Below are 16,010 nucleotides of genomic sequence, written 5' to 3'. Positions count from 1 at the left end.
AAATACTGTCAATTCACTAAGCCACTGCAGGCCCGATCTAGTCTATTCACTAGCCAGATCGGGCCCATGGCCCACAGGTTGCTGACCTCTGCTCTAGATGAGTAAGTAGTTCAAATAATAATAGGGAAAGTAATAGTACGGCAAGTTGATTGCCCTTAAATAATACAGGACAGAAGAAATGACTTGTTTAGAGCAAGCAAGTAAAAAGGATTGCTGCACCAGAGTTCAGACTGGAAATTTACTTAAGAATATTTGGCAAAGATGAACAGTGATAGATTTTCACATGTTCTTGTGCCAGATTTAAAATGTTCTACATCCTTCATAGCTGGCAGCAAGTGACATGTTTGAGCATCCAGTTGCATCATAACACAAAACCAGCAGTGACAGTTATATTACAATCTACTCTGGACATTCCCAAAATGAATTTAAATTCTGGAAGCCACAGCACTTCAGCAGAACATGAACTTTCTTAGCTCAATTTAAGAACTCAAAGTTTGAGCCACTTAGATAAGAGTTTAATGTTAGTATTTTTAGGCCACTGCTTAGGTCACCATTCCATATGCTCTATTTATGTTGGAGGACAAAAATAATTAATTAAAAGTAAACAATAAATTAAAATAAAAAAACAAAAAAATGAGACCTTAACTCCTTTACACTGCTTACCCACCTGTGTCCTGTTAAACTCTCCCAAAAAGTGATGATTCCATCAGTTCCACAAGTCATTACCCATGTGTGAGGGACTGCTTTTGCTTTTGTTCCTACACAAACAAAGGCTTCTAATCCATAACCAAGGAGAAGGCTACATAAAAGGTTAGCATGATCTTCACAGTCACCCTAGAAAGTGAACATATTAATTAAATAACTAGTTTATTCATAACATGTAGGAAGATAAGGCTTTCAATCGCGATTTAACAGATAATTGTTTAATTATTTTTAAAGAGCTATATTTATAGGATAGTTACTGAGGTGGGGCCAGGAGATGTACTGACCTGTATCTTCTCAGGGAAGAATATAAAAGTGGCCAATCAGGTTCATTTGTAATATGGATACCTGGCCACCAAGTCTAGACTGAGGACCACACCCTCAGCTCATTTAATAGACACACTTTTATAAAAAATGTCTGTACTGTTCGAGCCCCCAAGACCTGGAATAGATTCCCTCCAGATGTGGCATAGGCACCTACTCTGGACTTATTCAAGAAATGCTTGGATGCTTGTCTTGCTGGGGTCCTTTGACCCTAGCTGACTTCCTGCCCCTGGGGCAGGGGGCTGGACTTGATGATCTTCGAGGTCCCTTCCAGCCCTAACGTCTATGAAACCTATGAAATAGATAGAGACAGAAGACAGATGGTTGGGATCCACCTGACAGTTTTTATTTTTCTATGATGGGTAGTTTCCTTTCCTTCTAGTCAAGGTATGCTGTAAATTTAAGTTTAATTTAAATTTTACATGATTTTAAAGCAGACATCTTTCTCAATTTATGAGAAAATCCTCATTTATTTCTTGATTCACATTCTGGTTATGAATACTGATGAGGATTTCTGTTTATATTATTTTGGAAACACTTTAAAAAACAAAATACAATCTGCAACATCAGGAGCCTTCAGGAGTACTTCAAAATATATACATTAAATACAGGCAAATATCTGATGAAAATATAACAAATTATGTTACTGTTTCATATAGCAAAGCTAATAATTAAGGGTATCTACAGTTTACAAAACAGAAATCAAAAACAGTTTCAAATTTAAATTTCCAAGCATTTTTTGACAATAACATCCTTAAACAACTAACTTATGTTACTTGCATACATGTAGGAAGCAGACATCATTGGGTAGTCTGACTTCTTTTTCTTTCTTTCATATTATGCACTTTCCATTGAAAAACAGAAAATATTGTTATCGTCCATATTGTAGTAGAGTAGGAGTTCTGTAGCCATGACAGTCCAGGGAATACACAAGAAAAAAAGTCTGTAACCCTCTGGCTAACATAAAACAATGGCTTGTGCACTTAGAATGGTGTACCTGGTATTTAGGCTTAAGATGATCCTGCTTCTTTGTCACACGGGAGGAAAGGTACTTTGTGCCCAAAAGCTTGTCTAACATCTCTCTTCCAACTATACCGGGGCAGGCAAAGTTCGGCCAACAGGCCAGATCCGGCCAGCAGTGGACTCCATTTCCCAGCAGCCCTTGCTCACGTGGCTGGTCTGGTTTCCATGGAGACCCCAGCAGCAGCCACACAGGGCCAGCCCCATAAAGACTGGCAGGCAGCAGCAGTGCCAGCCTCTTCCTGGTGAGGGGGCTGTGCTGCAGGCAGGAGCAGGGTAGGCTCAGCTGCTGCCGCCTGTTCGTGGTAGGCACTGGCGCTGCTGGGACGGGTGGCTACGGGGAATTTTGGGGTGGCTACTGCCCCCTCGAGCCTCCCACTAGCACCGTCTCTGCTGGCAGGGTGGGGAGCTGCTCCAGAGCCAGCCTGGGATCTTGCGGCAGTGACAGCATGGTCCAGAGCTGGGACAAAGCTGTGCTCTGCAGCCTGCATGCCCAGTGGATCGCAGCTCTGCCCCAGCTCCACTGCAAGATCTGAACTGGGCTCACAGCAGCTCTGTGCCCTGCCAAGCACACTGCCAGTGCTGCTGGGGCTTGTCTCCATGGAAACCCCAGCCTCACACTATCAGTGTGGCTGCTGTTGAGGGTCTCCATGGAAACTGGCCCCAGACACGCAGGTAGGGGCTGCTGGAAAATGGGAGTCTGGCCTCCAGCCAGATCTGCCATTTTGCCCATCCCTGACCTATATAGTTGGTCCAATAAAAAAGTTATTACCAAAGAAACCTTACTTCTTGCATATTTCCTGGAACACCAGAGGTACAATAACATTCCTATCTCATTGTAGCATTTGAGGATTATATAAGAGAATACATGTATTTATATTTAATGATAGACGAAATACAGCATATATAATCCATGACAACTGTACAGTGCCTATTAGTCCAATTTCTGTATAAAACAAATTAAATGAAAAAAGATTTTTCAACATATACCACTTGCATACATTTGTCTGTATTGTCTTACATAAAACTAGGCCATTATACCTTGCTTCTACATAGAAAAGCGAGAAGGGTGCACCACTGTTCTTGTTTACCACTTCCGCCTCCAATGACAGGAGCTCTTTCATAACCGAGGACACTGACAAATCTTGCAGCTTGTCTAGGTGTGTCCAGCAATCGGCCTGCTCGAAGTGGCCTGATATAAGAACATACTGGGTGGTTTATCCCGTTTTCATCCTAAACATTAAAATATTGTGACGAATGATAAGTAACCAAAGTTCCCAATAAAAGAAAAACACCTTTATTCTTTTTGGGGGGATCAATGACTCCACTGCAAGAAGTAAACTGTGCAACTGACCTAGAACTTTTACTTAAAAGACTATGCAAAGCACATTCTTTACCATTGCTTTTGTCTCATTTTAAACCCTTTTTAGAAAGAAAGTAAAATAGAAGATAAAAGCAAATTAAATTAATTTGATAAAAATTAGCAGGCTATTAGTCTCCAAATCCGTGGAGCAGATATCAAATACTTGCTATCCTAGCTTCAACTCTTTTCTGTCCTACTGACTAAAACAAGTTCAGTCTCCATGCTCAGTCAATCCCTGACCAATCCAAGACTGGTAACAAGGGTGCCAATTGCAACACTAGTTTTTGAGAGCAATTTTTATTTATTTATTTTTTAACAAAAAGTGCATTCATGGAAGTTTCTGGGAGAAACATAAATGAAAAATAAATTGTTCAAACTTCTCACTATAGCAATATAGGTGAACAAAAATGGAAAAAAATTAAGAGACCAAGAACACTAGTCAACTGTTATTATTATTATAATTATAAATTTTAGCTTTCATGTAGACCATGACCAGCCCATATTAAAGACCTAGAGAACAGCTATGAGAGCAGTAAACTTTTAGGATACTACAGAATAGAGCTAGATTTAACCTACTCCAAGTCTGTATTCTACTTCCAAAGCATTTCAATGTATAAACTTAACAGTGATCTATATTGATTGACAACTGAGTTAAACCAAATTAAGTAGATAATATTAATCCTTAGAATTTCCTCAAATTTTCCAATAAACAGAATTGGAAGAAATTTCTGATCCTATCATTTTGTTTTTCTGCAAGAGAATGCCAGTCTCTTCTAAGTTTTTAAAGTTGTTCCAGGTAACAATATTTCAGCTATAACACAGACAAATAAAGCCATCCGTAACTTATTAAAAAACAACCACCACCACCAAAACACTATAAGACCTCCTATAATAACTCTACAAGTCCTCGACTTGGTACCTAATTTACAGAATATCTATTTTAAGAATATTTTAACAGGTTAGAGATTTTTGTTTGTTTTTTTTAAAGCTGTGCAGTTTTAGGATTATGCAGCTGCAAAGTTTTTATGTTCTGAAAAAGCTGTCAGTTACTAAGCACCCAAAACTGCCTGTTTTAGGCTGTCAATTGCAATTTTGCAGAAGCTGAAGAATGGAGAAGGGAGAGAATATTACATTTGGGTGGGAAAGGAGAAAATGTGTCTCTAACAAATTAAGTCAGCTTAAGAAAAGCAACGGCTGTTTGAAATGGACTGGACTCATGAAGGAAATGAATTACAAGAGATCACAATTATTATTCGCACACATGCTTTTATGTCATGTAGAGCTGGACGGCTATGGACATGTATAGACATTAATTTCTAAGGCATTCTTACCAGTAGAAAGATCAGGCCAGGAGCTGGAATGTACACAGGGGAGCTCTCCAGCCAGGATGCACAGGAGGGCTGCTCCTTGGGCCACCCCTGCCCTGAGGGGAACCCATTATTTGAAATCCTAGCCTCCTCCCTTCCCAGGTAGGGGACAGGACATCAATAGGCAGGCCCCTCCCTTTTACATTGCCTTGCGTATCACATAGATAGCTTCCCTGGACCCGCATTCTAGCACCCTGGCTCTTAAATTACTGTGTGTGCTGCCCAGCTAAGCGATACATGCAGCATTTAAAGCCTGAAGGGCTATGGACCAGGGTGCGGGATAGCTTCCTAATACCCATTTCCTGTTCCCCAGGGCTTGGCAATTCGCACTCCTACCACCCAGCTGGAACACATGAACACTTGCATAAAAACAGTAAACTCTATTTGTAGTCTATATACATAACTAAAAACACCTTGTAGTTGTAAACAGGTGGTCCAAATTTTTTAGCTGAATTTACAAACCTGTGCAAAAATCTTTACCAGCCTTGTGTTATGTGAAGACCTGATCTGCAGGTATTCTCTCCACCACTGTTTAGCATACACAAGAAATAAACGTTCTTTTTCTGCTGTTTTCTGGCGTTCTAAAGCAAACTGCAATTAAAAAATATTTATTTTCTTTTAATATTCTTGGTAGAGATGCTAGAAGACTCTACCCTGTTAATACTGCCCCCCCACCCCATTTTTCTTTAAGAGGTGGCATTAACTCCCAAAGTTCTTTAAAAAAAATCTTAATATTTAAAACAGTCCTGCAAGTGCTGCAAGGTAATCTTATTTAGGATCAGGAAATAAAATGGGAAATATTTTCTAGTACTTAATGAAAAAACACATTGTTTGGTTTCTTTTTTGAAGACTAATACACCAAAAGTTCCACTAGATTTGTCTTCATAACCAAAATTGACTGCATAAACCTGGGTTTTTTTTTTCTTTTTTTTAAAGAACAAATGTGCAATCAAACCTGTGTGGGCCTTTATGCCAGTACTTATCAGGCTAGTTGCTTTTGTGATTACATAGATTTTCAGTAGGAAGCAATGATGTAGTAAGATATATATCTAACATGTAACATGTATATTATCTTAAGAAAAAGAAATGCCGTGAAACAGCTTTACATTTTTGCTTGGCAGCGTTATGACTCATAAGAAAATTACTGCAACAACACTATTTTCTCACATACAACACACATCTTTCCCCTACAAAATCAGTCCCCCAAAACTGGGTTGAGTGTATTAAGCAGGGCAGCTGATTTTCTGTTTAGGATATAAGCCCTGCTTTAATTCTTGCTCGATAGTGCAGCAGCCGTTGCTAAGTATTAAGGCAGCTGAGGGAGTCTGTTGACTAGTTCTTCCCTCCACAGTTGTTATTGATCATTTCTCCTTTTAATGGTCTTGATATTCCACTAATCAAGTTAACATTTTAGGCTTAATCTGCTGTCTGCTAGCTGGTCCTGGTCTCTCACCTCCTGTTTCACAGCCCTGGAGACTTTTTAGCTCAGAGGAGGGCAAAATGGTGGATCTGGCCTGTGATCAGACTCCATTTCCCAGCAGCCCCTGCCAGCATCACTTTGTCGGTTTCCATGGAGACCCCAGCAGCAGCTGTGACAATGCAGGGGCCAGGGTTTCCATGAAGACTGGCCCCAGCAGTACTAGCAGGGCACACAGCTGGGCAGAGAGCTGCTCTGGGGCCAGGATCTTGTGGCAGTGACAGCATGGTCTGGAGCCAGGGCAGACCCATGATCCACTGCCTGCACACCCCTATACATCATCTTTCAACATGAATACTCTAGGGCAATTTATATTCTTCTCTGGCATTGCATTTTTAAACAACTACTTGTAAACAGGAAGGTGAATTTAAAAAACACCATAAATACCCCCTCTGCTCCAGAACACAATGGGTATAAATTAGAAATTACTTACCTGAGTATTAATTATTTCCTGGGACAGTATCTTATTCAGCTGTGGATACATTTCAAGTCTGATGTTTAAGACTCCAACAGAAACTTTTGATTCTGTACCTTTGAAGCACAATATTAATCAGTCCACTGAGAATTCTAGGGTCATTTAACACCACCCGTCCTACCCCCACCACCCAGCTAGCTGAGAACTAACACACAGAAATATTCCCTGCATTCCCCCCCGCATTGTGTCACATTCAAGGTTAAAAAAAGAAGAAATGCATGCTTCCTATATGCCGAATAATGAGACAAAAGGTTGAAGTTTTGTGTGCCTGTTATTTGTATTGCAGAAACACTGTGAAACCCCAATTGAAGTTCAGAGACCCATTACACTAGATGTACAAACAGAATGAAAAAGAACTACTGCCTAAGAGAGCTCACAATTTAGAAGTACAATCTGATAAAATATCTAGAACAAACAAACAGAAAAATGCAGAGAAGAGTGTAAGAGATGCCAGTGGAAAGTAAAATATAATTTAGCTGTGTCAAATGGTAGTATCTACAAAATAAATCAAGTGCATCCAAGCAGCATAAAAATTAGCAGCTTTACTGATTTCAACACTTAATTAAAACAACAAAACATCTACTAAAATAACTACAAGACTGAAACACATTTTTTGATATAACATGCAGTCCCATATAATACAAAGGAAATGAAAACGTAGTCTTTTATGTAGCAATCCTATGCCAATCCAGTTTTATTTTAAAACACTTAGGGAAAATGTTAGCATCATGTTTTTTTTAATTTAATTAAAAACACAGAACTTTATGGAAGTGATAAAAACAACAGGAGGATGGACTACTTTCCCTTCAACTAGATTCTAGGTTTTACTCACTGGAGTTTTCACTACATGAGCAGTGCTCAACCTCTGGCTCACGACCCCATGTCATCTGGTCCATGGAGCTCCACACAGATCTGGAAACTTAGTGGCAGGAGAGTGGTGGCACTGCTCCCTCACCACCAAATTTCAGGACACGTGAAGAGCCCCAGGCCCTGCACATTGGATTGGGTGCTCAATCCCACTGAGCAGGGTCAGGTGAAAGCAGCACCAGGCTCCAGGACCCAATCATGGCACACAGGTGTCTGGGAGGGAGTGGTGCCAAGCACCTGGGACCAAATCCCAATGTTCAGGGATACACCCCCAGGGACCAATCCTTTACAATATATATTGAGTTCTCTGGTAGAGCTAGGACTGAAAATCATGGACTTTTCCCTCCTGGGTCTGTGCCTGGTTAGACTAAAGAGCCTTGAAGAATTCACCCATCACCTCTGTAGCACCCAAAAGGGTACAGGGCAAAGAGAAAGGAGAAAGGTCTGTGATGGGAGTTAGAACCTCAGATGCATCACACACCAACTAGCAGGAGGCTGATATAGAACAGAAAGCCCCTTATTTAGGGTTCAAGGACAGCAACCTGCTAGAAATCCAGCACATTCCTCTTCAAAAGAAAGCCAAAAATGGACTTTTCAGTAAAGCACTAGCCAGAGACCCCTTCTGTTGATAGAACACTTCATCTTTTGGAGCTCTGTATTTCTGGCAGCTTACAAGACAGAACAGTTATGAACGGGAAATTCCACTTCCCATTCATCACAGAAAAGAATTTGGAATTCAATTTTTGGTGTCTGCCTAAAGAAGATCCGATCATGGATTTCATGGAATTTACTAATAAACATATGACAAGGAAATATTATGGTAAAGTCATGATGGATAGTGTAAATCTTGGTATTGCCATTATAACTTTAATGTTAAATCTTACCTACACCCAGGAGTTCTACCGCAATATTTGTTATTCTGTTCTCTGCAACAAGGACAGATCGCCACTCCAAGAAGTAGGATGCTACGAGTGATGTCTCACCAAACATGTCTGTTTTGATCAGGACCATATGCACTGGATCACATATAGATAACATAGTGGTTGCATCCATCATCTTACTTCCATCACCTGCCATTTTAGAAAAATAAAAACCAACAGCAAGAATGCTGTAATTAGGATAATACAGTGATATAATTATTTTTACAAGCTTGCATTTAAATTGCCTCAGAGAGAACATGCCATTAAACCCCTCAATGTTTTTTTAATTTTGCATGAGCCATATTTACTCAATTCCAAGACAAGGTTTTCCCCTATACAACCTGGGAAAAATGAAATATTCAATTCTAAGATGAGGTTAAGTAAAAATGCAATACCTGCAGGCAACGCTGAGCCCTGCATTAATCCCTAGTTCCATGTTAATTCCCTACCCATGGCTCTAGCTCCGTCTTGGATTCTACTGCTTCCTGGCTCAGTGCACAGCCAGAAAGCAGCATCAGACCCAGTGCTGATTCCCTCACCACTGTCTGGCTGTATGCTGGGACCTGTGCTGCTTCCTGGCTCCACATCAATTCTCCTACTGCTTCACTGCTCAGTAGGGAGCCAGGGAGCAGCACACGACCCAGGAAGGAACCAGAGAGTGACAAGGGAATCAGTACAGACCCAGGAAGCAGCAGGACCCCATGTGAAGTCAGAGAGCAGAAAGGGTATGAGCACTGAGACCTGTGCTGCTTTCTGGCTCCATGCTGAGCCAGGGAGCAGCAAGAGTCTCAGTGCAGAGCCAGGGATCAGCGCAGAACCCAGCATGCAGCCAGAGGGGCAAGGGACCCAGTATAGCGCCAGGCGGCACTTGCCTCCCCACCACTTGCCTTCCTGCTGCTGCTTTCCAATAATTAGATTCCATCTATGGAACATTATGGGAAAATGTATACTTTTCCATGTGCAGAATCTAATTTGGGGGGGGATCATCTTAAATTTGAAGTCATCAGGGATTCAGGTCAATACAGTATTTAGAAGCAGTCAGGTCTGGCCATTCTTAAGAGACACAGAGCATATGTACAAAGGGCTCAGAGACAGATAATAATTAAATCATGGAAAGACATGCACATGAGTAAAGAATGAAGAGACTAAGAGTTCTGTATACAAAGACCACAAATGGGAACAGACAAGATACATAGACAGAGAAAATGAATACAGTATTTGACAGAAAATAAAGTTCAGACACACCATATTTGGCCATTCAAATAATACAAAAACAAGGATATAATCAAATGTTTCTGTTTTCATTATTTTATCTTACCACAGCAAGAACCCACTGCTTCAAGTCATATTTGAAGAAAGAGCTTAGTAGTATTGGAATATTAGACACTTAGAATGAACTTTAACTATTTTTTAGCTTTTTTTTTTTTAAAGTAGCAAGCCATTATGCATCCACTCACAAACCAGCTCCTAAATGCTAAAGATTAGGAGACATGGTTCTCTATTAAGTTATTCCACTCTCTCAGGAAGTTTCTAATATCACCTACTGAAACATTTGGTAATAAAACAGATGAACCAGTTCTCTGATTTAATATAAAAAATTTGCATTATTACATTTACTATATGTCTCTGTATGTTTACAGAACCTTCATCTATTGCTTCACCATGACAGACCATGTCATTCACTGTATTTGCACCTAACAATATGACTATTTAATATTTTCCATTAGAAAATGGAATATGTCCTCCCTGAACAATATGATAGTCTTTTTGGGCTTAAAACATGCAGACAAGGCACAGAACTATCCCCGCATGCCTTTAGTCTATTCATATCTTATTTAACTGGGGTGCCAAATTCATCTGACCCAAGAGTGTCTGGGCCAGTCTATGGTACAGGCCAGGCAGTGAGTCAGCCAGCTTACAAATTCAGTCCAGCAAGGCACCATATATAGTGAGCTCCCTGTGCTTGCCCCCAATGTCACAGGCAGTACACACTGGCCCTGGTGCTACTTTCAGTGGCTGTGGCCCAAGGAGCTGGCACAAGGTACATGCTGCATGAGGCTCCCTGCTGAATTGCACAGGCAAGTTGGCTTCAGGGCCAGTCCAGGCTGTGCCACAGTCAGCATGCAGGACTGGTCTTGCAGGCTCCAGCATGCAGCACACAACCTTTGCTGGTCCCTATTGCCTCAGGCAGCTCCCTCAGCACCAGGTCCAGTCCACATGCCACAGGAAGCATAAGCCCAGTGCACACTACACACAGAGCACAGGACGGACCCAGCACCACAGGCATTGCACATGGCATGCAGCACCCTGCCAGACCATTTCTTAGCAATGGCTCCAGGGCCAGCCCACATGGGGCCCCAGGCCATCTGTGCACACCAGAGCCAGCACACAGGGCTGGTCCAGCAGGGTGCTGCATACAGTCTGTGTCATGTGCCAGCCCCCATGCCACATGCGGTGCACACAGTGCCCTGCAGTGTGCTGGCTGGTTTCAGTACAAGCCCTAGAGTGGGGCCAGTCTATGCTGCATGTGGCACAGGGAGCCTGCATAGGGTGCACACTACATGCAGCACTCCACTGGACTGGTCTTGTGCACTGGTTCTGGCACAGACCAAACCCGGAGCAGCCCTAGAATCAGCATGCAGGGTTGTTTCAAGCACAGGCGCTTGCAAGCAGAGCGCACCCCAGATCAGCACCCTGTGCCGTAAGCAGTACCCATGGTACCTGGATCAGCCCATGGGCCAAACCAGCTCCATATGCTGCACAGGGTATGCAGAGTCAGTCTGAGACACACAGGCCATATCATATGGCTCTACAAGCCAGATCCAGCCTGCATGTTTGACATTCCCTCTTATATAAGATTAGAGGAAAAATATTATTTCTGAGATTTTCAAAAGTGTAAAATCTTGTCCATTAAATTCCTTTTACAGCCTACATGTATTTGTGCTGCCTAAATCACCACATTCTTTCTGTACTCATAAGTGCAAGAAATCAGCATATGACACTGCTGTACCAAAAGCTACTGCCAAGGACACACATGAAAGTGGCTACCACTTGTATAGACAAGCTAATATAAATTATGGACACTGACAACCTCAAAAATAATCTAATGTCTACATTTTCTAATCCTGAAAGGACAAACATATGTGGAAAATTACTGTAAAAGTCTAACTTTTCCAAATAAAAATCACAATAATATCAATATAGTTTTGAAAAATTATTACATCGGAGAGCAGTAACTTTCACTTGCATAAGCCAGTTATCTATAATATCAGCATCTCAAAAAAGCTCTGCAAGGTAAGCACAACATCTGGCACTTATTTTTAAGCTTAGAGTTTTCCTTACCTAGGCTATCCTTGTGCACTTCAAGTAAAAAACCATCATGAAAGTCTGGTTCACAGGCACACGGGACAGGCTTAGAACGGAACCGTTGGTTTCGAAAAAGTAAATACAGAGTGAAGGTAGAACACGTTTGGCCAGGCAAGGGTTCAGGTTCTTGTAGATGTTCCAGAAAAGCTTTTCCACCCAAAACCTGAAGGTAAAGATACCTCCGTGTTGGGTCAATATTAGCTGCAAAGTGTAGCAATAAACGTGAAGAAACTGCTAACAGGTCTTAAGAAATGTTTTCAAATCATCGCTCAACTAATAAAAGATCAAAACAAGAAAATCTCCCCCCAAAGGTGCTTCAAAGAATCCATAAAAATGTATATTAAAGAAATGCGGCAAATGTATGATAAATATTGAGGGTTTCTGCTGTTTGCCTACTGGCACTGTTCTGCTGTTTACGCTCTTCTATTTAATCCAAATAAACAGGAAAACATCTCATCTTCTGAAGCTTATATACACTCTGAATACACATTAGAAATTTAGTAATTAAACAATATTCTGTAACTAAATTTTCAGATCTCACAGAACTATGATCCAAATACTAAAATTTACGAAAACATACTTTTCTTCAGTACTGGCGGCTGTCTGTCAACAAAATGGGTAGATGGCTTGGGATCTAAGGTCACTTCTTGGTTATTCATATCCTGGAACGATAGTTAAACATTTTTAAGGAGCCAAGTTAAGAAACGTTACTTCTTAAAGATCCTTGGCAGTTTCCGAAACCTGAAAATCCCACACTTCTCTGCCATCCTACCACACAATGTTTCAACCACCACTCTTCCAGTAATTGGACTTACTAGTTCAGCATTGACTTTACAATAAAAGTTAAACTAATTTGTAGAGGTGCACCGATACATTGGTCCAATATCAGATCAGCACTGATATAAAGAAAATTGGAAATCAGCCTTAAGTGGCTAATAATTGCTCGTGTGTGTGCACAGCTGCAGCACAGCATGCAGGCAGTGAGCAGCATGAGCCCAACAGCTTGGACAGCTGCATCCAGCTGTTAAATCTGGTGTGGTGGAAAGGGAGGGAGGAGGGAAGTGGCATGGGTGGGCAGACCTATGGCCCCTGAGGTGAAGGAGTGTAGACCTACACGCTCTCAGGTGAGGGTAGGTGCCGCCCAGCCGGGGTGAGCATGGGACAGAGCCGTGGTTCATCCAGAGGTGCGGGGGGAGGGGCCAGCTTCCACTGCTGTGCACCACTCATCCGGCAGCTCATTCCATCACTGCTTCAACTGCTCAGCCCCAGCTCGCAGCTGCAGCCCACCCTGCCCTGCGCAGATCGGGGGGCACACTCACAAGTCACCCGCCACCCCAAGCAGCAGGAGCCACTGGATGAACTGCTGGATGAGCAGTGTACAGCAGTGGGAGCCACGCCCCCCCCCCTCCCCGGATGAGCTGCAGCTCAGTACCGTGCCTGCCACATGCCTATCCCAGCCACAGCCCCACTCCTTCCCTCACCATGGGGGGTGTTGATCTGCCCCCCTCTCCCCGCTTTTCATCACAGACTTACCAGCTGGACTCAACTACACCAGAAATCGGATCGGTAACGGCCAATATGCCTCCTTAAAAATTGGCTATCTGTATTGGCCCCCAAAATGTCTAATTGGTACATCTCTACTAATTTGTCAACAATATACCAGAAATCAATAAAGCCAACATAAACGACACTGGGTGAAATGAGTTTTCACTGCCTATTGAAAGAATTTTAACAATGCCAAGATGAACAAAGTATAAATATTTCCCTTTTCAAAATGTACTCACAGTTACAACTTTAAGTTCTTTCATAACATCATCAATGATTCCTCTTCGTCTCAGAGCTTTCATCAGATCATCTGTGGATAACTGCTGATGCTCGGGCGCTATCTCGTCACGTATAGTCTCAGCAAGAACTTCTCGGATCCTTCCATGGACGTCCATCTAGAAGAGAAAAACTTCTATGACCTGCTGTCCAAAGCTTGTTAGGATAGCATTATAGCATTCCTACATTAATCAAATAAGTTATAACCCTCAATGACCATCTAATACCATAGAGCAGTGGTGCTCAACCTTTTTGACCAGTTGGCTGGCTGGGTAGAGCCTTGTTTATCTGTGGGCCAGATGCCCACCCAATCTAGGATGAATGCAGTCAGGCCCCATCCAGTCACGCAGGGGAGGAGTCCAGCCCTTGAAGGGGAGAAAGAGGGCTTGCCCGGATGCAGCCCCATGGGGGGGAAACGGGGTGCAGCTGAGCCCTAATGCACATCTGCAGGGTTTGGGAATTTGGCAGTAATGGAGGGTGGCCGTGCTCCCCTGCCACCCAAATTCCTGACCAGCGGGGAGCCCCACAGGCCGAATACCATGGCTGCCTAGACTGCAGGTTGAGCACCCCTGTTCTCAAGCTACATGGTTCAAAGAGGCATGCTGGGAGATTAAAAACATTAAAACCCCCTAAGAATAAACTGCAGTGAAACAGGAATGCAGCAAAAATGAAGGATCCGCTGTCACAAATGTAGAAGGAATTGGTCCTTGCTGCTTTCCTGGTGCAGAGGAAACCAGAGTAGCCCCATCCGTTACACAGGCCAGGGCCTTGCTGTTACCTTTAACATCCTTATCAAGTGGAAGGTAGAAGGAAGCTCATCTGGCAGCAGGTGCACAGCCAAAACCACTCATACCACCAAAAATAAACAAAACACTCAATGGAGCGCATACTGAGAACACCTCGGAGAAGCAGGACTCTGGCTACCTTGCCTGAGGCAGGCAAGGATGCTAGGCCTACTGTGCTGTGCCAGGGCTGAGGGCATCCTCCTGTGGGGTTTAGATGATGGTTTGTACAGGTCAGTTTGGATAGGGAGTGGCCTGCCTTAGGTTGGGGCTGCACTAGGACCTCTGGAGGCCCTTGCCAGCCCTACAAGCGCTTTGAAGGAGGCCGGACGGTGCAGGTGGCCAGAGGGATCCTTGCTCTGGCTCTTCACGGGCTCCTCCACGTGGCCCCTCTGCTTCCAACAGCTCAGGCACAGCTGCCCACCACCTCGTGGGGCCTGAGACAAGAGTGCAGCGTGGCCAAGCATACAATAATTATTGTATTCGTACAATAGTTTCAACCCTTCTGTGACAGAACGATCTGTAATAGTAAAAGTGTTCAAAACATACAACTATTTTTGGGGCAGCTCGTTGATGCAGCACGTGCAAAACCCAAGTCGCTCCCAGAGAGTCTTAACTGACTTTTGGGTTTGCCGCCAGCATTTTCTTACAACTGCTTGCCTCGAAATAAAGAAATGCTTCCACTTGGATGACCTAGGTCTTGCTCACTCACTCACCCACTGGCACCTTATAGCAAGTAATAGAAAATAAATAATAATAAGAAATATTTGCATCTATTTCCGTGTACGATAGCTTTTCAGCAAATACGATCGTTTCGAGGGCACATGGACCAGCAAATACGATCATTTGGAGGGCGCCTGGACCACTTCAGCCTCCGCAAGAGAAGGTTGAGAGGCCACTTGTGGCTTATCATGGGGGTGCAGAAAGGAATTGGTGAGGCTTTACTCACCAAGGCACCCCTGGGGGTTACAAGAAATAATGGCCATAAGCTAGCAGACAGCAGATTTAGACTAGACATTAGGAAGAACTTCTTCACAGTCAGTGTGGCCAAAATCAGGAATGGGCTCCCAGGGGAGGTAGTGCTCTCCCCTACTCTGGGGGTCTTCAAGAGGAGATTAGATAGGCATCTGGCTGGGGTCATCTGAACCCAGCACACTTTCCTGCCCAGGGCAGGGGGTCAGACTCGATGATCTATTGAGGTCCCTTCCAACCCTAACATCTATGAATCTATGAGCTTGCAATACGATTATTTCACATTTAGGTGCCGGGAGCGCGTTCAGAGCCAACCGGGACCTGCAGCCCCGCGCCCCCGCCGCCCGCACCCCCAGGGCACCTTGGCGAGCTGCTGCCGGATGATCTGCTTCATCTCCGAAGCCTTGTCCGGCGGCAAAGCCATAGCATAACCCCGCAGCCGCCGCGACTGAGCCCTCCCCTCCCCCGCGCGGCCACACCCCCTGCAAGCCCCCAACCGCCGTCTCCAACGGCCCAGCCACGGCGGGCCGCTGGCCCCCCCGCTGCCCCACCGG

General features: G+C 43.5%; 1 protein-coding gene across 5 annotated transcripts in view; it reads right to left on the bottom strand.

Moving 5' to 3' along the window:
* CEP76 (centrosomal protein 76) overlaps positions 1 to 15,930 on the bottom strand; it is a 22,361-nt gene extending 6,431 nt beyond the window's left edge. The window contains exons 1-10 of one of the 5 annotated variants that reach the window (XM_025204755.1): positions 15,818 to 15,930; positions 14,481 to 15,004; positions 13,666 to 13,821; positions 12,462 to 12,543; positions 11,858 to 12,082; positions 8,480 to 8,665; positions 6,687 to 6,784; positions 5,239 to 5,367; positions 3,088 to 3,279; positions 668 to 834 (exon numbers count right to left, since the gene is read on the bottom strand). In XM_025204755.1, coding sequence (XP_025060540.1) covers positions 668 to 834; positions 3,088 to 3,279; positions 5,239 to 5,367; positions 6,687 to 6,784; positions 8,480 to 8,665; positions 11,858 to 12,082; positions 12,462 to 12,543; positions 13,666 to 13,821; positions 14,481 to 14,489 — 1,244 coding nt within the window. In that variant the 5' untranslated portion in view covers positions 14,490 to 15,004; positions 15,818 to 15,930. Of the gene's footprint in view, positions 1 to 667; positions 835 to 3,087; positions 3,280 to 5,238; positions 5,368 to 6,686; positions 6,785 to 8,479; positions 8,666 to 11,857; positions 12,083 to 12,461; positions 12,544 to 13,665; positions 13,822 to 14,480; positions 15,211 to 15,817 lie in introns of all 5 variants that reach the window. The other 4 variants (XM_025204754.1, XM_006024121.3, XM_025204753.1 and 1 more) reach the window with 4 other exon arrangements.
* Positions 15,931 to 16,010: the final 80 nt, after the last annotated feature.

The sequence above is a fragment of the Alligator sinensis genome, unplaced genomic scaffold (assembly GCF_000455745.1).
Source record: "Alligator sinensis unplaced genomic scaffold, ASM45574v1 scaffold515_1, whole genome shotgun sequence".
Classification (NCBI taxonomy): domain Eukaryota; kingdom Metazoa; phylum Chordata; order Crocodylia; family Alligatoridae; genus Alligator; species Alligator sinensis.
This window is presented reverse-complemented; position numbering and strand designations above follow the sequence as displayed.